At 43.5% G+C, this 19,871-nt stretch overlaps 1 protein-coding gene across 12 annotated transcripts in view; it reads right to left on the bottom strand.

Annotated features, from left to right (window-relative positions):
* Positions 1–19,871, bottom strand: part of TTLL5 (tubulin tyrosine ligase like 5) — a 268,899-nt gene that overhangs the window by 237,494 nt on the left and 11,534 nt on the right. For 11 of the 12 annotated variants that reach the window (XM_036313636.1, XM_036313719.1, XM_036313619.1 and 8 more), the window contains 4 exons: positions 14,838–14,920; positions 12,937–13,043; positions 11,219–11,349; positions 2,264–2,346 (listed from right to left, as the gene is read on the bottom strand). In XM_036313636.1, the coding sequence (XP_036169529.1) occupies positions 2,264–2,346; positions 11,219–11,349; positions 12,937–13,043; positions 14,838–14,920 (404 nt within the window). Of the gene's footprint in view, positions 1–2,263; positions 2,347–11,218; positions 11,350–12,936; positions 13,044–14,837; positions 14,921–19,871 lie in introns of those variants that run through there. The other variant, XM_036313710.1, reaches the window with a different exon arrangement.

The following is a 19,871-nucleotide window of genomic DNA, read 5'->3' as shown; positions in this document are numbered from 1 at the left end:
CTTTCTAAAACAGCGGTTCTCAACCTGTGGGTCGCGACCCCTTTGGGGGTCGAACAACCCTTTCATACGGGTCGCCTAAGACCATCGGAAAACACATATATAATTACATATTGTTTTTGTGATTAATCACTATGCTTTAATTATGTTCAATTTGTAACAATGAAATTGGGGGTCACCACCACATGAGGAACTGTGTTAAAGGGTGGTGGCGTTAGGAAGGTTGAGAACCACTGTTCTAAAAGAATGCACTGATCACAAGGCTAGAAAGCGGTTCAAGGACCAACAACAGACCAAAACTTTAAGGCGATCCTGAAAGATAGAAAGCAGGCAGGATCAGGCTGAGAAAACAGCAGAGGACGCCCTGCCCCGGACTTCAGAGCCGAGTGTGATCTTCCCAAGGCGGCTGGGAGAAGGTCGCGCTGGCAGTGAACATGCAGAAGCAGGAGCAGGAGCGGCCGGGAGCACGAGCGGGGTGGGTCATCAACACGCAGCGTGTGGAACAGTGAGGCCAGGGGCCGTCTCCAGCACCCAACGCGTGGCGCTTGGGAAACAGCGTGTCCTCTGGGGAAGGCAGCTTGTGCGAATGCAGGGATCTGAAAGCGTGGCGCCTGAGGCCCTGCCACCCCCAACAGGCACACAGTGGGGAAAGGAGGACCGGCAGCACTGACTCAGAGTGAAAGCTCCCTGCACCTGCACAATGAGGCTGCCCTCCTTCGGGGCAGGGGAAGGAAGAAGCATGCTCCTCGCTCATGTCCACCTAAGGGGCAGCCTGACAGTCACTCTGCCCAAAGCTCCAACAGTCTCCTGTCCAGGCAGAAGCTCTCAGGGAATCGGTCCTACACAACAGTCGGGGAAACTCAGGCCGGCTGTCCAGTCAGTCTCGTCTCCGTTCATAAATATGGCTCAACACACCTAAGGTTACTGAAACGGAGAAAAACCAACAGGAGGAAAATAAGACAATCCCCAAGGAAGTTCACACCACAGAAGATAACTTTAAAAAACTTTCAACTGATAGCTTCAGAAAGGCCAGCAGACAAACTGCACTAAGCAACGACAGCTGTTAACAAGAAAGTAAGTCCTAAAATAAGAGTTTCTGCAAACTATGATAGCCAATATAGAAATTCAGTAAATGAGATAAATAAATGGATAGAATTCCAACTGGTGATCCAGAAGGTAGAGTGGAAAGACAGAATTTAAAATGAGAGAAAAGCTGACACGAAGGAAAGACCCAGACTGCCTCAAAAAGCAGTTCTAGAAGTAGAAACAAAGACCGAAAAACAAAAAAAGGGGGTGGGGTGGGGGGATAGTTTTCCCTGAACAAGGAAAAATACTACTTTCTATATGAAAAAGAATGACCAAACATCCAGGAAGAAGAATGAACAAAGATCCAGACTGAATTAGTAGTTAAATTTCATAATTCCATGCTGTAAAGTTTCTACTGAGTTTAAAATTTGTATCCAACTTATAAAGCAGAGAAACTGAATCATAGTTACTGAGGAGAATGTAAATGTTAAAAACCTTAAAAATAGTAAAAAGTAATCAAACGTAGAGGTAGAAAGTGGAAGGGAGGGTAGGAGGTGATATGAGTACAGTAAATATCAAACTACAGTAAATATCAAAATGCAAAGCTGAGAAAAGAAGAAACATAATCCAATTATATTAGGTTACTAACTACTATTATAAATCTAGGGAGCGAAACTGTGGTTGGAATTTTATTTTATTTTATTTACTCTGCATTTAACTTAAAAACAACTTTTAATGAGGAATTTTCGAAGCATCAAGATACTGATGAATTTTGGAAAAATAAGAGGATGAGGAAGAGGAGGAAGGAGGTCGGGAGGGAGGAAGGGTGGGAGTGCAACAAGGATGCCATACCGATCTGGGTAAATTTCCTTGAGGACCTTGAGGGCAGGATCCCACAGTTCTGCTCAATAAAAACTAAATGTTTATGCTACTAATTAATGCTTAGTGCTGAAGAATTCACATGACAATATCCTGAAAGCAGAAAAGGTACCTCTTTTCTGCTGACACCAAAGGCCTTCCTCCCCCAAAATTGGATCAAGTAACTTTTCAGCCATAGCGTAACTATTGTCGTGGGAAGTTACTGCCAAGAGACACCTCATACCCACCCTCAGCCCACAGTTCTGAATGCAGGTTTCCAAAGGGGACACCTGCTCTTAATGAAAAGCAACCATATTAGTAGCGAGGACAATGGGTGCAACAGGGAAAAACAGAACGCAGAGAGGTTGTGCTGGATACTTACATTGTTGATCAGGTAGACGCCCCGCCCCCTAGAAGAGGCCACTGGTTTTACTATCCAAGGTCCCCGATCCTTTGAATAGCAGTCTGCTCAAAATATTGGGAGATAGAAAGTGGGAGAGAGAAACAAAGAGAAAGAAGGGACATGAGATTATCAACTGAAATTTCAACAATGGTTATCTACTCAGGTACCCAAAGGATTTTCCAAATTTCTAAGTGGAAGGCAGCAGCTAAAATAACCTGTATTTTTGGACTAGTCTTAAAAATTAAACAGGGACAGAGACAGAAACCAAAAAAGGAGGGGGGGGGGGGGAGGAAAGAGAAAAAGAGGAAGGGCGAGAGAGAAGGAAGAGACAGCAAAATTATAGCAAATACTACGTAATATATTTTGTTCACCTTTTCCCCTCTTGAATGAGAGGATGAAACAAAATAAGGCAAATAACTGGATTATAGTCTATTACTGTCACAAACAACCTTCATAAATCTTTGCGATTCTTTCTTCCCTTAACTAAGGGACCTCCAGAGGCTAACCGTGCAGACAATGGCAGTGTCAATGCTAGATGCCATAATATGGTCACTTTCCTTAAGCAATTTCTCTGAGCTTGTAAAAAAAAAAGTCACCTAAAATCAAACAATGTGCAAGTGGAAAGGAAAAACACGAATTTACAAGTGAGTAAAAGGTGCACTTTACTCCTGTTCCTTTCTTAGGTTTAGGCTTACACCTTAAACATCTCTGGATCGTGGGAAGAGAAACCAAACAACGGGCACCAAGGCTGGCAGATGGCTCTGCTTAGAGGAGGTCAAAAGACACCAGAGAAAAGTAGGAACAAAGAATTCTCCTTTGTTATGAGCTAAACTATCTTTTCAAGGCCTCCAACAGGCAGACAAACCATTTCACCAGGAGGAAAAAAAGTAGGTCTCCTTGTCCACTCTCCCCCTTTCCCCTGCTTTTTCCCTTGATGCAACCTAACTGAATTAGGAAAAATGGAATATGCCACACAGAATTTACAACGCTATGAGCAATTCCACTTCTAGAAATATGTCTGCTAGTTCTACTCACACATGAGAAATGTATGTAAAGATTATTCAGTGTTGCAGTATAGCAGCAAAAGATGCCCATCAATTAATTAAGTACACTATATTGCATCTATTTCAGGGGCCAGCAAACTTTTTTTGTAAAAAAACACACAGATAATAGCCCTGCCAGCATAGCTCAGAGCGTCAACCTATGAACCAGGAGGTCATGGTTCGATTCCAGGTCAGGGCATATGCCTGGATTGCAGGCTCGATCCCAGTATGGAGCGTGCAGGAGGCAGTCAACCAATGATACACTCTCATCATTGATGTTTATATTTCTCTCTCCCCCTCCCTTCCTCTCTGAAATAAAACAAAAAATATTTTAAAAATAAATAAATAAGAAACTATTAAAAAAAAACAGATAATAAACAATTTAGGCTTTGCAGGCCATGCAATCTCTGTGCAACTGTTCACTTCTGCCACTGTACCTTGAAAGCAGCCATAAATAATATGCAAAGAAAGGGGCAGGCTATGTTCCAATAAAACTTTATTTATGGACACTGAATTCCATATGATTTCCAAATGCCATTAAATTTTATTGTCTTTTGTTTCAACCATTTAAAAACATAAAAACCTTTTATAGCTCATGAGTTGTATAAAAATAAGGCAGAAGACTAGATTTGATTAAAAGGCTATAGTTTACAGACACCTGATCTGTATAATGGAATATTAAGCAGACACACAAAATAATAATGTTATTAATGAATAGACAGGGAATGATCTCAAAGATAGGCAGTTCAGTGACTAAAAGGAAAGTGCAGGGCAATGCATATTGCATGCTCCCATCTATACACGTACACACTCAAGCCATATGCCACAAACACACAGATTATCTCTAGAAGGACATGTGTAAAACTAGGAGCACTGATCACCTCTGGGGCAGAGAGGTGGATGTCTGAGGAAAGCAGAAAAAAGAAGGCTTTTCATTATTGTTTTGTAATTTTTTTGTACCATGGGAATATACTCCCTTTCAAAATATATAATTTACCTAACTTTAAAGTCCTGCTATAGATAACTTATTTATCTATATACTACAGGCCTGGTGCACAAAAATTTGTGCACTGGGGGTGGGGGGGTCCCTCAGCCCGGCCTGTGCCCTCTCGCAGTCTGGGACCCCTCGGGGAATGACCACCTGCTGGCTTAGGCTCGATCCCTGGGGGATTGGGCCTAAGCTGGCAATCAGACATCCCTCTGGCAGCCCAGGAGCCCTCGGGGGATGTCCACTTGCCAGTGGGGAGCAGGCCGAAGCTGCAGTCTGACATTCTTAGTGCTGCTGAGGCAGCGGGAGAGGCTCCCACCACCACCATTGTACTGGCAGCCGTCAGCGTGGCTTGTGGCTGAGCAGAGCTCCCCCTGTGGGAGTGCACTGACCACCAGGGGGCAGCTCCTGCATTGAGCATCTGCCCACTGGTGGTCAGTGTGTGTCACAGTGACCAGTCATTCCCAGTCGTTTTGCTGTTAGGGTCAGTTTGCATATTACCCTTTTATTATATAGGATAAAGGCCTGGTGCATGGGTGGGGGCCAGCTGGTTTGCCCTGAAGGGTGTCCCGGATCAGGGTGGGGGTCTCGCTGGGGTGCCTGGCCAGCCTGGGTGAGGGGCTGATGGGTGTTTGCAGCTGGTCACACCCCCTTCAGGGTGGGGGTCCCCACTGGGGTGCCTGGCCAGTCTGGGTGAGGGGCTGAGGGCTGTTTTCAGGCTGGTCAAGCCCCCCCCCCCCCCCCCCAGTGAGGACCCTTACCCCATGGAGGTTTGGCCAGCCTGGTGAGGGGCTGATGGCTGTTTTCAGGCTGGCCACACCCCCTTTAGGGTGGGGGGTCCCCACTGGGGTGCCTGGCCAGTCTGGGTGAGGGGCTGAGGGCCGTTTTCAGGCTGGCCAAGCCCCCGGCCGACAGAAGCTCCCAGCCTCTCCTTTTTTCTTTTCTTTTTTTATTCTGGGATTTATTTACCTTCTATAATTGAAACTTTGTTGACTTCAGTGGAGCTCAGAGCCCTGCGGCAGGCGAGAAGCTTGGCTTCCTGCTCGCTCCAGCTCCGTGGCCACGACCAGCTGAAAGCAGGTATCTGGGGTTTATTTATCTTCTATAACTGAAACTTTGTTGCCTTAGTGGAGCTCAGAGCGGGTTGGGAAGCTTGGCATCCTCCATCACTGGAGCAACCAAGCCTCCTGCTCGCTCCAGCTCCGTGGCTTCCGGCCACCATCTTGGTTGGGTTAATTTGCATATAGTCGCTCTGACTGGCTGGTGGGCATGGCTTAAGGCATAGCAAAGGCATGGTCAATTTGCATGTTTGTCTTTTATTAGATTAGATATATAAGCCTAAGCGACCAAACAACTGGTCGACCGGTCACTATGACATGCACTGACCACCAGGGGCAGACGCTCAATGCAGAAGCTGCCCCCTGGTGGTCAGTGTGCTCCCACAGCCAACCTCCCATGGCCAGTCCCTCCCCGCAGCTGGCCAATCTCCCGCAGTCCCTCCCCTGACCAGCCAACCTCCTGCAGCCCCTCCCCCTGGCCGCCGCCCCAATCAGGATGGGGCGAGATGGCCCCAAACAGCCCCAATCGCCAGCCAGGCCAAGGAACCCCACTCATGCACAAATTTGTGTACTGGGCCTCTAGGGGTTATATAAAACAAATTAAGCCTTCATAAAGTAAAGCCACTGAATATGTGTATGTGTATACAGTTTATGTGTATTTTTTTCCATTTTGCTATTTTCCCCAGATTCTAAGGAGGCAATGAGCTGAGCACAGAAGAAATTATTAATAGTAAAGAAAACAAAAATTACAAAATTTTCTAACCTTCATTCATTCAATACTTCTAAGTACCCAATCTGTGTCCATCAGTTTGCTAGGGGATTGATCGATCCATGCAGTAGTGACAAAGACAGCCTGGCTCTCACAGAGATTAGACTCGTAGAAGGGGCAGACATCGATCAAGTAATTACAGGCACACTCTGAGTCATCAAGAGGAAATGCAGGGGGCCATAGGAAAGCCTAAGGAAACAACCAAAACTGTCTGGGGACAGGCCCTTTGCAGTGGCAGGTACGTTTATAAAACCCTCGTTTTCACAAAAGGGAGAATCTAGCTAAATGCAATTGTTGCCACCTAACACTGTAATAAATCTTACTTTGTGAACTAACCTTATCAGAAGTTTTTGCTTTTTTGGTGCTTCTCTTTTATCACATTGTTGGAATTCTAAATACCAATGTCTTTCACGTTAGGCTTTTATCCTTAATGTGTTATGTTTCAGAACAAAGACTGAGTTTTTCCTAGGTTCTAAAAATATGGTTACAAAGCAAGAAAAATAAGAGGCAAAGGCAGGTTACAAAGCTTGTCAGCCTCTCAGGATGAGGACATACTAGACAGGGTCTGGGATCCTTCTAGTGCCTCCCAGGTCCTATAGTGGGAGCCTGTGCAGGCTAATGGAAAAGGCTCTGGACCAGGGGTAGAAAGATCTGGATTCGAATTCTGGCTTTTACACCAGGGCACTTTGCTTAAACTATCCAGTCTCTCACAGATACAGAGAAAAGACTGATGATTGCCAGAGGGAAGAGGGTTTGGGGAATTGGGTAAAATACGTGAAGGGGTTAAATACAAATTGGTAGTTCTGTAAAGTGCAACACAGGGAATATAGTCAATAATGTTGTAGTAACTATGTGTCATGCCAGGTGAGCACTGGACATATCGGAGTGAACACTTTGTAGAGTATGCGGTACACCCGAAACTAATACTAAGTGACACTGAATGTAAACTGTAACTGAAAAAATAAAAACAAACTGTCCGTCTCATCTTCAAAATGAAGGGGTTTAGTCTGATTTGCTAAGTTCTCTTATAGTGCTAATATTATTATTCTATAAATTTACTGACTGCTTTAAAATCTAGCTACCTGCAATTAACTGCAATTAATGAGCAGAAGTCAAAATTTTGCTCATTCCTTAGAATTATTTCTCAGCCTCTCTTGCAACTGCAAGTGACCACGGGACACAATTCTGACCAATCAGAAGTAAACAGAAATCCGCTGGGGCTTGGGAGAGAAGTTTTGCTTTTCTGACAATGGTGCCACCCTATCTTTCTTTTGTCCTTCTTCCGGCCGAGAAAGCTGTCCACTGGGCCACATGTGGCTGGAGTTGCCAAGAGATTCCTAGGTTCAAGGTCACAGCCCTCCGATTCTACTACATCCTGCAACGAGCAACAGTGCACCAGGAGTCTAGAAAGATATATACCACGTATTCCAATCCTCACACTCTAATTACTGGCAATATCCAGGCTTTCACATCTCTTGAGGTAGTGGTTGGTCTCTGGGACAGATCTCTACAGAGATGGGTTTAAGGTTTTCTCTTATTAGAACAAAAGCCATAAATTTATGAGATCCACCGTGGCTGGTATCTCAGTGTCTTTAGGCAATCTCCATGCCCGTTCCTTATCAGTTCTCTTTAAAAGGCCTTACACAAGCTATTTTCATACTTTTCTGTCCCTCCCACACACCCAAACCCATCTGTAGGCCCTTCATTCCTGCATGTGTCCTCATCACCCTACACCCCAAGATGGCTGGTAATTTGTTACATAAACCCAGTCACCTGCTTTTCTATCTAAAATCTCATCTGGGTCATCACTTGGCCTTCCTTTCCTTGTATTAGGGGAGAGACATGCCCGCCTCCTTCCTAAAGCTCACCTTCCACAGGGGCTCTTGATTAACCCTCTCCCGCCTTCTCTGGGACATCAGTCATTGTTCGCATCGTTGCGCTCTCTCCCCTCTGATTTTTCTGCGGTGTGGCTTCTCGTTATTTTTCCCTCCCTTGGTAATCACATCCACCTCCATACCTGCAAATTCCAGAATCTGTATCTCTGGCAAACTAAACACTGCCTGCCAACATCACGACGTGGATGCCTGTAGTCACCTCAAATCCAAACCTGGTCCAAAATTTAATACTCTCTCACTCTAACACTCCTTCATGTTCCTGGTTACACTCTCTGAAGAAAGACGTAATGATGCTCCCAGCTTTTCAGACTCACACCTTTGGAGATATCTTTGACCCTTGCCTCACTACTAGCAGTCAGTTGGCAATCCTTATTTATTCTCCCATTCTGTCCATTCTGGCCACCTAGCTGTATCTAGCTACACTTCCGACCTGGATTACTCAATAATCTCCAAAGTGACCACTGTGCTTCCTTCCCCTGCTCCCTCCAATTCATTTCATGCAGTGATTTTTCTAAAGGCCAGCCTGTTCACCTCCCTTTCCTTCTCAAAAGTCTCCTATCGCCCACACTCAAGTAATCACTGGAGGGTCAGAACACAAGAGTCAAGGAGAAAATGAAATTTCCAAGTTATGATATGTGAGGTAGACACCAAAGCAAAAGGAGAGAACTTAAAACAGACTTTATGAAAAAGGGGAATGTCTCTTTGAAGTCGATGGGCTTGTCCCTAGTATGTAAATTTAACAACCCAATTAACCTAATGGTGTTGGATTTCTTCCCAGTGGATTTACGTTTAGAGGTCATGAACTCTGGACAACTGGCAAAGAATGACTGGCACCCTGGCAAGACTGAAACCAAGGAGATTCCTCTTTACCACCACATCTTCCTTGCCCTCCCTCTTCCACAAACACGGCAAGTCCCTGCTGGGACCGCTGGGTGGCAATGGCAATGGGTGATTTGTTTGGGAGACTGAGGTACACCATGGACCTGTAATAACTGCCCAGGGGCTAAATGTGGTGGCTTTGGGTTGCAGCTGTATTAATTCTATGTATTCTACTGACCTCTTGAATTCACTCTTGTTAAAAAGAAGAACACATAAAAGTTTGAGTAATTGCTGAAGGAGCAATTCTATGGAAAGACAGGTCAGGCTTGAACTGATGAAGGAACCCTAACTCTACCCAATCAGCTGAATGAGCTTCCCCAGCCCCCAGCCTGCCTCCAAAGGGTGGGAAGAACAGCAGAATAAGCAACAGCAAAGAGGAGAAGGGGAATTTTCAACTTACATTCCTTTAGTAGGAAATTATTCTGGACTTTAACTTCTCACCAGGAATCCAACAACAGGACGAGTTCATATTGGGAACCCTTTTAAATTGCCAACCTGTTAGTTGAAGCATTTTCAAGCTATCGTGTTGGCTTACTACAGAAATTTTAATTTTTATTATGTATTGATATATTTCAACGTAACTTGAAATAGGAAACAATATTGAACATTTATTGAGCACCTATAAAGCACCATTCCAAGTGCTTTCCGTGTGTTAACCTATTTAAACATCCCAACAACTCTGTAAGGTCAGTACTGGGAACAGTCTCTCTTTACAGAGGAGAAAGCTAAAGTACAGAGAGGTTTAAGTAACTTGGCTAAAGTCATATAAAAATTCTTGACTGCAGATTTTTCAGCTTTGAGTGCACTGTAGTACTGAAATTAATTTAACTTCATTCATCTAATTAATACTCACTTCCGACCCATTTCAGAGCCCTGTGTGGGCAAACACTGAACTGCCAACGTGTGGTCCCAGCAATAGTGCTATCAGAGGAATGGCGGCCTCAAGGTACAGCCTGTGACTGTCCCTGATGACATAAGCCCCAGAGGAAGAACACTCCACTGGGTGACCAGACCAGATTCTTAAGTCCAACTGGTAAAAGTATCAAAAGTCAGGAAGTTTAGAGAGACCCTGCTTTTCCTATCCCCATGCTTCCTCTACCCTGAAAGAGAAACAGTCCCTCCCTGGGACTCATCCAGAGGCAAACTGTCTGCTTCTCCTCTGTCACACCTGATCCTCTGTCGTATCTGATCCCCCTCACAGACACTGGGAAATGGTCACTGGGTATGCACTGCCCAGTGCCTTTAGCAATAAAGCGCAGTGCTGAAGAGCCTGGCCTCTGAGGCCAGACTGTGGTTGCTTATCACAGAATTTTTACCTTTTATTATGTAGTAACATATCTCAACATAACTCGAAATAGGAAATAATGTGAACATTTAGGTCTGAATCCTATTCCCACCATTTGCACAAAGTCCCTTTACTTCTCTGTATCTTAGTCTCTCCATCTGCAGAGGCAGGAACAATAACAGTACCTACCTCAGAGCAGAGGTGCCATTTAGAAGGAGGCCTGGTAGAAAGGAAATGTTCCCTGAGTGTCAGCTATTAGAGTTATCACTATTTAAACTCTCCCAAGCCTGCCTCACACCTGACCTGTGCGCTAAGCCCACTGAGTCAGGCTCTGCCCCGCGAAGGAAAGCCTGAAACAGCCCACTCCTCTGCTTACACCTGCGGAGGTGAGTTCACTACAAGGCAAAGGGAATAAGAAGCCCCCTGACACGGGGATGCAGGCCACATGCTCCTATCTAGCATTACCAGCAGCACAGCTGACATCGGGATCCCTAGTTGGCTCCCAAGGATAGTTTCCAATTAATTAGTGTGAACTCCAAGGAAAAACAGTGAGACTAACTGGTACTTCCAAACACCAAAAGATGCATGAGACCGGAACCTCGAAGAACACAAATAAGTCCAGAAATGAAGGGGACAGGAATATTCCTAAATGGCAAGAGGAAAAGAGACACCAAAGAGGATACACATGTAGTTTATATGCAGAAGTACACACATCCCTACATGTGCACTAACTCTTGTCAATGAAGAAGAGACTGTGTACAAGACAAGAGCACATTTACCTGACACCAATGTGTCCTACATAAATGATACTAACGAGCCTTTCTAAGAATGAATATACAGGCACACAGTCAGAATAAACTCCATTTTAAAGTTATCTCTGCAGCTGTTTTACTAAAGAAACACAAGGTTTTTAAGGATTTGAGAAACCCGAATTTGGTGACTAACTTGAGGCAACCCTGGAGGTCCGTCTGCCCCAAGTTCAGTTCCTGGGGATGGGCAGTGAGTCAAAGCACTTACTACAGAATTCTGCGTACTCAGCTGGCAGCAGGAAGGTCTGAGGGAGGATGTGGAAAGCCTTGAATCCATGCGTATGCTGCATTCGAATGATGTTTTTGTACAGTCGGTCCTTTCGGGTTAGTTCATATGACCTAAAAATCATAAAAGTACTTCCATTTCAGTCAACTCTGACTCAGAGGTGATCCAGTGTTATCACACCTGAAGAGTTCACATTCACGGTTATAGAGCAATCACTGAGAACAGTAGATCCCAAATCTATCACTGTCAACCCCAAAGGTTTTTTCATCATTTTCATGGAATGGATTTCTTTGGTCAGGTTTAGTCATTAAGATATACGTTATGTACAGTAAAATTTACCTTTTTTAGTGTATTATTCTGAATTTGAACAAACACATACAGTTATGTAACCACCACCACAATCAACATTTAGACAATTCCAACATCCCAAAAGTTACCTCAAGTCCCTTGCAGTCAACCCTCCCAATCACCTCCAGGCCCTGGCAAAGTCACCTGTTTTCTGTCCCTGTATTTTGCCTGTTCCAGAAAGTCGATTAAAGGGAATCATGTGTGTGTGTTGCCAAAACCGGTTTGGCTCAGTGGATAGAGCGTCGGCCTGCGGACTGAAAGGTCCCAGGTTCGATTCTGGTCAAGGGCATGTACCTGGGTTGCGGGCATATCCCCAGTGGGAGATGTGCAGGAGGCAGCTGATCGATGTTTCTCTCTCATCGATGTTTCTAACTCTCTATCTCTCTCCCTTCCTCTCTGTAAAAAATCAATAAAATATATTTTTAAAAAAAAAAGGGAATCATGTGATGTGTGTATCCTTGTGAGACTGCCTTCTTTCACGGAAGGTAACACACACAATTGAGATTTACCCTTGTGGTTGCATGTATCAGTGTTTCACTCTGTTTTATGGCTCAGTAGTGACCCACAGTTCAGTTATCCACTCACCTGTGGAAGGACACATGAGCTGTTTCCAGTTTTTTGAGATTATGAATAAAGTCACCATAAGCATTTGTGTATAGGTTTTTATTTATTACTAGAGGCCCAGCACGCAATTGAAATCGTGTGAGAAGGCACCCCGTGGGGGGCCAGGACCCGTGCCTGATCCGCATAGCCCTGGTCACTGCGTTGTGTCCGCTGGGGTGGGGGCAGGCGCTCCTGTGTGTTGTGTCTCCACTCCGGCCCGCCCCCAGCGCCAGCCTCCCCGTGGCTGCGGCACAAAGTCCCCTCCCGCCCATCTGCGTGCACAGCTCCTCCTGAGCAGTCGTGATGCTCAGCTAATTAGCATATTCCCTGTTTATATATACAGATTACTACTTTTTAATCCTCATCCAAGGATACACTTTTTTATTTGATTTTAGAGAGAGAGGAAGGGAGCAGGAGAGAAAGAGAAACATCGATGTGAGAAACACTGATTGGTTGCCTCCCGTACATGCCCCAACTGGGGATTGAACCCACAATCTAGGTTACTTGCCCTGACCAGGAACTGAACCCGCAACATTTTGGTGTATGGAACAATGCTCTAACCAACTGAGCTATCCAGCCAGAGCAGGGACTGTACTTCTACTGTTATCTCTAAGAAATGTTTACCTAATCCAAAATCATAAAGATTTTCTCCTGTTTTCTTCTAAAAGTTTTAGTTTTAGGTTTTATATTTAAATCTATGATAATGTCGGGTGCCTTTAAAAGGAGCAAAGGAGCTACAAGAGCATTACCTGGGAAAATGGTTAACCTTTTGTGCTTCAGAGAGGGTGCGAAGTAAGAAGGGCTTCAGGTGGGATCCTGTCCACATTAGGTTATAGTCAGTGCTGCTTGGGTGAACCTGAGGACAGATAAAAGGACAAGAAAAAAACATCAACGATAACCTCTCCCCAGGAAGAGCCATGCAGAAAAGGCCAAAGAGAATTTCATCTACAGAGTACTCATGGGATCATGGGGGTGGCCCAGTTAGGATGTGAGCCTAGCAAGACAAAAAAGTTAAGGACATAGAACATGGGGTTAATCAAGTTTAAAGAATTGGAGAGTTGGGAAAATCCCAGACATAAAAAGTAGAATAGCCTGCTGGTATGGCTCAGTGGTTGAGCACTGACACATGCACCAAGAGGTCACTGGTTCGATTCCTGGCTAAGGAACATGCCCAGGTTGTGGACTTGATCCCCAGGAAGAGGCGCGCAAGAGGCATCCAATGGATGTTTCTCTCTCATCAATGTTTCTATCTCTTCCTCTCCTTTTCTCTCTCTCTAAAAATCAATAAAAACATTCTTTAAAGTAGAATAAATTAATCCTTCTATAGAAGTCCACAATTTCTCTTAATATTTTTGCATATCCAAGTATAAGAAGAGGGCCCAACTCCAAAACTCCCTTTTCAGGGTATCCTTTTGTTCTTGCAGATGTTGCATATAAAGTACTGATCAGATATAGCAGCAAATCAACTTAGAATCCACTCATTCATAATAATTTATTTGTACATTCAGTAAACAATTCTGTATTCTGAGCCTATGATGTGGTAGGTGCCATATTTAGAGAGAGAGGAAGGGAGCCCTGGAGATGAAATAGCAGCAAGACAGGATATAAACTGGTACCAGAACTTCAAAATGCCTACCTCAGACTTCAGCCTAGGATAAAGAGCTAGCAAGCATGCCTTTATCAAGTGTCTCAAAATCTCTACAGTGGTCCTAGCCAGTTTGGCTCAGTGGATAGAGCTCTGGCCCTTGGACTAAAGGGTTCTGGGTTCAATTGCAGTCAAGGGCAGGTACCTCAGTTGCAGGCTCAATCACCAGTGAGGCCACCAATCAATGTGTCTCTCTCATATAGATGCTTCTTTCTCTCTCTCTCTCCCCCTCTCTTCCACTCACTCTAAAAATCAAATGGAAAAATATCCCTGGGTGAGGATTAACAACAACAAAATCTCTACAGTGGAAATCTGTCCAGCATTTTTGCCTGTCCCCTTTGATGTCAACATCCCAATTTTCCCCATTTACTTTGAGAATCACATACTCTTTCGTCTTAAAGGACCTGCCAATCATCTGTCCCTCTCTCCCCCAAAGAGTGAATCCATGACCCAAGCTGGGCCAGTCACTCTATCTCCAGAATGTGATTCTTGAGTGAAGAAAGGCACAAGGACAACGAATGGAGTTGAGTCTCTTCCACGTGGTGCCTACAGGAGATGGTCCTGAAGCTTCCTGTCCTAGATCCCTGGAGCTGTCCTGTCTCTCCTTGCAAAGGCTGCCTTTGCAGTTTTTCCTGATCCTGCTCACCATCTTATGAGCACTTTTCCTACAAATCCCTTTTGGTGTATGTTAAACAGAGTCTGTTTCTGTTGTTTGCAATCAAAGGGTCTTAATTGGGTAACAAACAATTCCTTATGGGCAACTCTGCCTCTAGCCTAAGCCTATAAACTTAGCAAGTAAGAAAAAAAAAACAAAACAAAACAAAAAAAAGCTTTTAATTGTGGAAATGTCTTCCATGTATTGCATGGAATTCAATTCAAGTTCTCCCATCACCACTAAGCATTGGTCCCATGTACTTTCTAGCATTGGCATGGGTAACTGACAGTCAGGTGGCTAGGATTTTCAGCTTCTGGACAGGTTAGGTGAGGTAGTCAAAATGAGCTTACTTCATGAAATCCATGGGCTGTCAGAATGCTGCGTACCAGGCGACTGTCTGTTCGCACAATCTTGTAAGACAAATGATAACGTTCTAAAGAAAAACAGATTCAAGTTCAGTAAGCAGAAAGTTCACTGTAGAGACAGAAATAAACTGTTAGAAGGTAGCTTGCTTAATTACACTCGATAATATTATACTGCTACCTTATGCTATTACAATACAAGTAGGGGCTGCAGATTTCAGGGATTCGTAACCTGAAATTTGTTGGGAGTTACTAAACATGTATGGGGAGAAATGACATCTTTGTTTTAGTGAATTTCTAGTTGAAATGTAACATTACTTTCAATTAAGAATATATGCTGAGAGAGAGAGAGAGAGAGAGAGAGAGAGAGAGAGAGAGAGGGAGAGAGAAAGAATATAGGCAACAATGCAGAGTATTATTAGCAGTAACTGTGACCCTGCTACCAGTAGAGGTCAGAAATTTTAATGTTATTTTACAGATGTTACAGTTATCTCAAAGTATCACTTATTCTCACAGTCTTTAAAAACTACGGAAATTAACAGATCTACCACTAGATCATTATACTAATCAAGGCACATATCTAGGTTTTTAAAAATATTATGATAATATTTCAGTATGATTTCCTTTGTAGTCATATGTAACTTTTATACACTTAACAAACATTACTCTGATTTAAAAATAAACAAAAACATTATTCTGAAAAGAGACTCATTAGGATCCAATGCACTGAAAAGGTTGAGAACCCCTGCTCTAGGTAGCACTCTGTGTGCAATCCTTCTGATTACCAGTTTCTCCTAGACCAGAGGTCAGAAACTGGTGACCTGAGGGCCAACACCAACCTGCAGACAGTGTGTTCATTTCTCATTGTTCTTTAAAAATAAAATTGAGCTGAAACCGGTTTGGCTCAGTGGATAGAGCGTCGGCCTGCGGACTGAGGGGTCCCAGGTTCGATTCCGGTCAAGGGCATGTACCTGGGTTACGGGCCCATCCCCAGTAGGAGATGTGCAGGAGGCGGCTGATCGATGTTTCTCTCCCATCGATGTTTCTAACTCTCTATCTCTCTCCCTTCCTCTCTGTAAAAAATCAATAAAATATATTTTAAAAAAAATAAAAATAAAAAAAAAAATTAAAAAAAATTGAATTAATTGTGAACCTTTTAAACTTGTCAACCTTTTAAACATATAAAAATCTAGATATTTCTCTCTCTCTCTCTCGGCAAGAGTCCACTGCGGAAGTGCAAGTGCTTCCTCCAGGACAGGCCCACACTGCACTCACTCATATTTCCTGCCTGGCACCTGCAAGCATTCTGTGCTTGTGACCCCTGTCTAAGAAGAAAGTCTGTAATCATGTGAAATTTCTATATATCCCCATCCCTGAGGACTAACATTTACTCTGGCTCATTAAATTCAACCTCTTTCTATGCACACTACAAATTGCTTGAAAAAGTTATCAAAGAATATTACAGAACAATTTTTTAAAGGACTACATTATTGCCTTTGCTCTTAGGAGGTACATACTGAATCAAGTATTTAGGTATGAAGCACTTAAACTAATTCTCAAATGACTACAGGTCTAGTGCATGAGATTCGTGCACAGGTGTGGTCCCTAGGCCAGGCTGGCGATCAAAGTGCAAGGGTCTGGGCCCTGGGCAGCTGGGCCCCCGGAAACCCTGCCCCCCCCGCCCCCCCCCCCCCCCCCCCCCCCCCCGCACACCCTCCTCAACCTGAGTCACGGCGCCCGAGTCCCCACGTGGAGATGTGGTGAGCGCGGCCTGAGGCTGCGGGCCAGGGCACAGCGTGGGCCTCTGGGCCACCCAGCAGCACTGCACAGAAGGCAGGCAGGCAGCATGCTCTCTCCCAGCCAGACCTGAGGCTGCAGCCTGGCTCACGGGAAGAGGCCATGATGGTGTGGGGCGGGCTCCTCTCGGGGGCTTCCCCAGCGCATGAGCCCTGGCGTCCTGGGGGGAAGGTAGCAGAGGGAGTGAGAGCGAGCTTGGAGGACACCTCACACCTCACGTTCTCACTGCACCTCTGTCCCCGTCACCCCACACCTAGGTAGCCAATGAAAGGTCGCAGTGCCACGGCTGACGCTGACGCTCCACACCGTCCCCAGTGGAAAGACTGCCCGAGGGGACAATTTGCATATTAGGCTTTTATTATATAGGATGGGGCAGGGGCAGAGAGAAGCAGATATGGCAAAATGTTAATAACTAGTGAATCTATGGAAAGAGTATACATGTGTTTATTGTATTATTCTTAAAACTTAGAAAAATGAAAGAATATTAAGTCTTTTCATTATAACTGTGATCACTAACATCTCTAATTTTGCACTTGGCAAAAAGCCAAAATGTCAACTGCTGGAGACCAGGAGTGCTCCAGTTCTGAGCCTGTTCTGCAGTGCTTGCCTTGCAGAACCAGGCCACAGGGAAGGTGATCAGTAAAGTGTGTGGAAAAACAGACAACGATCACATGGGACTGGAGGAAATGAGGGGATAATAAGAGAAAGAGAATGTCTCTGGAACGGAACTATCAGGGTTAAAATCCTGCCTCTACTACTTCCTGGCTGTCATCCTGAATAAGTTCTTTCATTTTTCTATGCTCAGTTTTCTCACCTATAAAATGGAATTGATAACAGATACTTACCTCCTAGGATAATTCAAAGCACTAAGTCAGTTAACACATTAAAGCTTGTATACTTGTTGATACATAATAAAAATGTTTATATAGTAGAAACTTTATATAGTAAAATATATAGTATATAGTATTAAAAAAGTAAATACATAGTAAAATAGGTATTAATAGTGTCATACAAAGTAAATTATACATTTTATATAGCAAATACAAAAATAAAAATGCTATTAATACTTTCTCCTACTTCTCCTGATAGAGAGGGAAAATGTAATTATCATTGTACTCAGTGGCAGCCTGATTCTCAGTATGTAAGTAGTAAGCAGTGACCAACTCCTTTTAATCCACACCTACTAATTCTAACCCAACTCAGATACACTGAACATGTTCCAAAAGGGGAGTGCGAGGAAGGCAGGGTGGGATGACATAGAGCAGCTGTGACTCTGGTGATTTTAACTCAAATTCACGTTCTGGGTTCAACAGCCCTGTGACCAATAATGCTGATTACCAGTATATGTTCGACCAAAGGTTATAAATTGGCGACCCAAGGGCCAAATCCAGCTTATCGACATGGTTGGTTCACTCCTTGTGGTGTTTTAAATGTAACATAGAATTAGCTGCCAACCTTTTAAAATTGGAACAATTCATATAACAATCGATTCCTGGGCTTCTCTTGGAAAACCTGGTAACTCTAGGCTCTCTCTTCCCTGCTAGTCAGATGGAAACTGGCAAGTGAACCTGCCCAACTGCCCCCCTTGCCTACTAGCAAACTGCCAAACATCCAAAATCGGAGCCTCCAAACCCACATTGCCTCAAATCCACCATGAGCCTGTAGAATTTCCTATTCTCCAATCCCAAGTATCCCGGGAGGCAACTTAAAGACCCCTGGCAAGTTCCAGGACTAACTGTAGGCAGAGCAAATAAAAACAAGGAAGCAATAATCTGTCAGCACAGAAGCATCTAGGGAATGGTGAAGTGCCCTAAGGGTTTGGTCAGAAATAACATGGGAAACTAGAATGAAGACAAAACTGATGTCTTGACTGTCAGAAAATTACAGCTGCACTGTTGGATATGGTAGTCACTAGCCATGTGTAACCACTGAGCACTTGACTAGAGTGAGAGAGTAACTGATTTTTTTTAAATTTAACTTTAATTAATTTAATTCATTTGGAAAACTTGTCTGGAATAACCTGAGCATAAAAATTTATTTTTCAACTATAATATTTATGGAATATATGTTTCTGTGGATTTCAGAGAAGGGGAGAGAGAGAGAAACATCAATGATGACAATCATCAATCAGCTGCCTTCTGCACGCCTTCTACTGGGGATCAAGCCCACAACCCGCGCATGTGCTCTGACTGGGTCAATGCTTGACCACTGAACCACACCAGCTGGGCTCATTTATGGAATATTAGAAGCCCAGTGTGCGAAATCATGCAGCCCCGCCCACCCGCGCCGGTCTTTGGTCATTACGGCATTAGGGCCACTGGGTTTTTATAATATAGATAAATACAGATCAAGTACTCCTAACAAAAATTTTACACTATATTGAAATGTGCTATAAATGTAAAATACACACACAGGATGTAAACTATCTCGGTGATTTTTTTTATATTGAGTAAATGTGGAAACGATATTTTGGATTAAACAAAATATATTAAAACTAATTTCACCTATTTCTGTTTACTTTTTCAATGAGGCCTGGAAATTTTACATATGTAGTGTACATCATATTTCTATCGGGTGCTGGGCTATCCAAATGCAAATTTATGAAGATGACACATTAGAGGCAAATTATAAAATGATACTTCATTCTATAAAAGGATTAAATGAAAATATCTGTTGCCTTTAAAATGAAATCCCATTTACATGTTCAAAGTATATATAGTTTTGGGGGGGGGGGGAGAAGAAAGTATCTATTGTGGGAAAAAATGGTCCTAGAATATTTAATAAAGCATATGAAATTATATTGTACCAAAAATTTTAGCAGTGAATGCAATGAAACATTTACTAGATAACAGAACAAACAAGGTTAGCAGCTGAGATCAACAGGAGATAATTAATGCCCCAGATACACTTCTCAAGAGGATTTAACACAGGATTATTATCTCAGCAGACCTATGTCAGCTATTTAGGAGAGCAAAGAGAAAAAAATAGACCAAGAATGTTTAACAATTCAGAAATCTGAGGCAGCAGATTTATTATTATTCAAACTGTTCTTCACATACAGAAGGTGAAAAAAATTATTACACAACAAGGAATGGGGAAGATAAAGAAAATTCAAAAACAGAGTTTGAGAAAAAAGCTTTTTCTTTAATCACAGGAATGTGAAAAAAAGAAAAAAAAAAAAAAGCCCAAAATCTTATAGATTCCAGAAAATAGTCATTGCTTGAG

The sequence above is a fragment of the Myotis myotis genome, unplaced genomic scaffold, assembly GCF_014108235.1.
Source record: "Myotis myotis isolate mMyoMyo1 unplaced genomic scaffold, mMyoMyo1.p scaffold_m19_p_1, whole genome shotgun sequence".
NCBI lineage: Eukaryota > Metazoa > Chordata > Mammalia > Chiroptera > Vespertilionidae > Myotis > Myotis myotis.
This window is presented reverse-complemented; position numbering and strand designations above follow the sequence as displayed.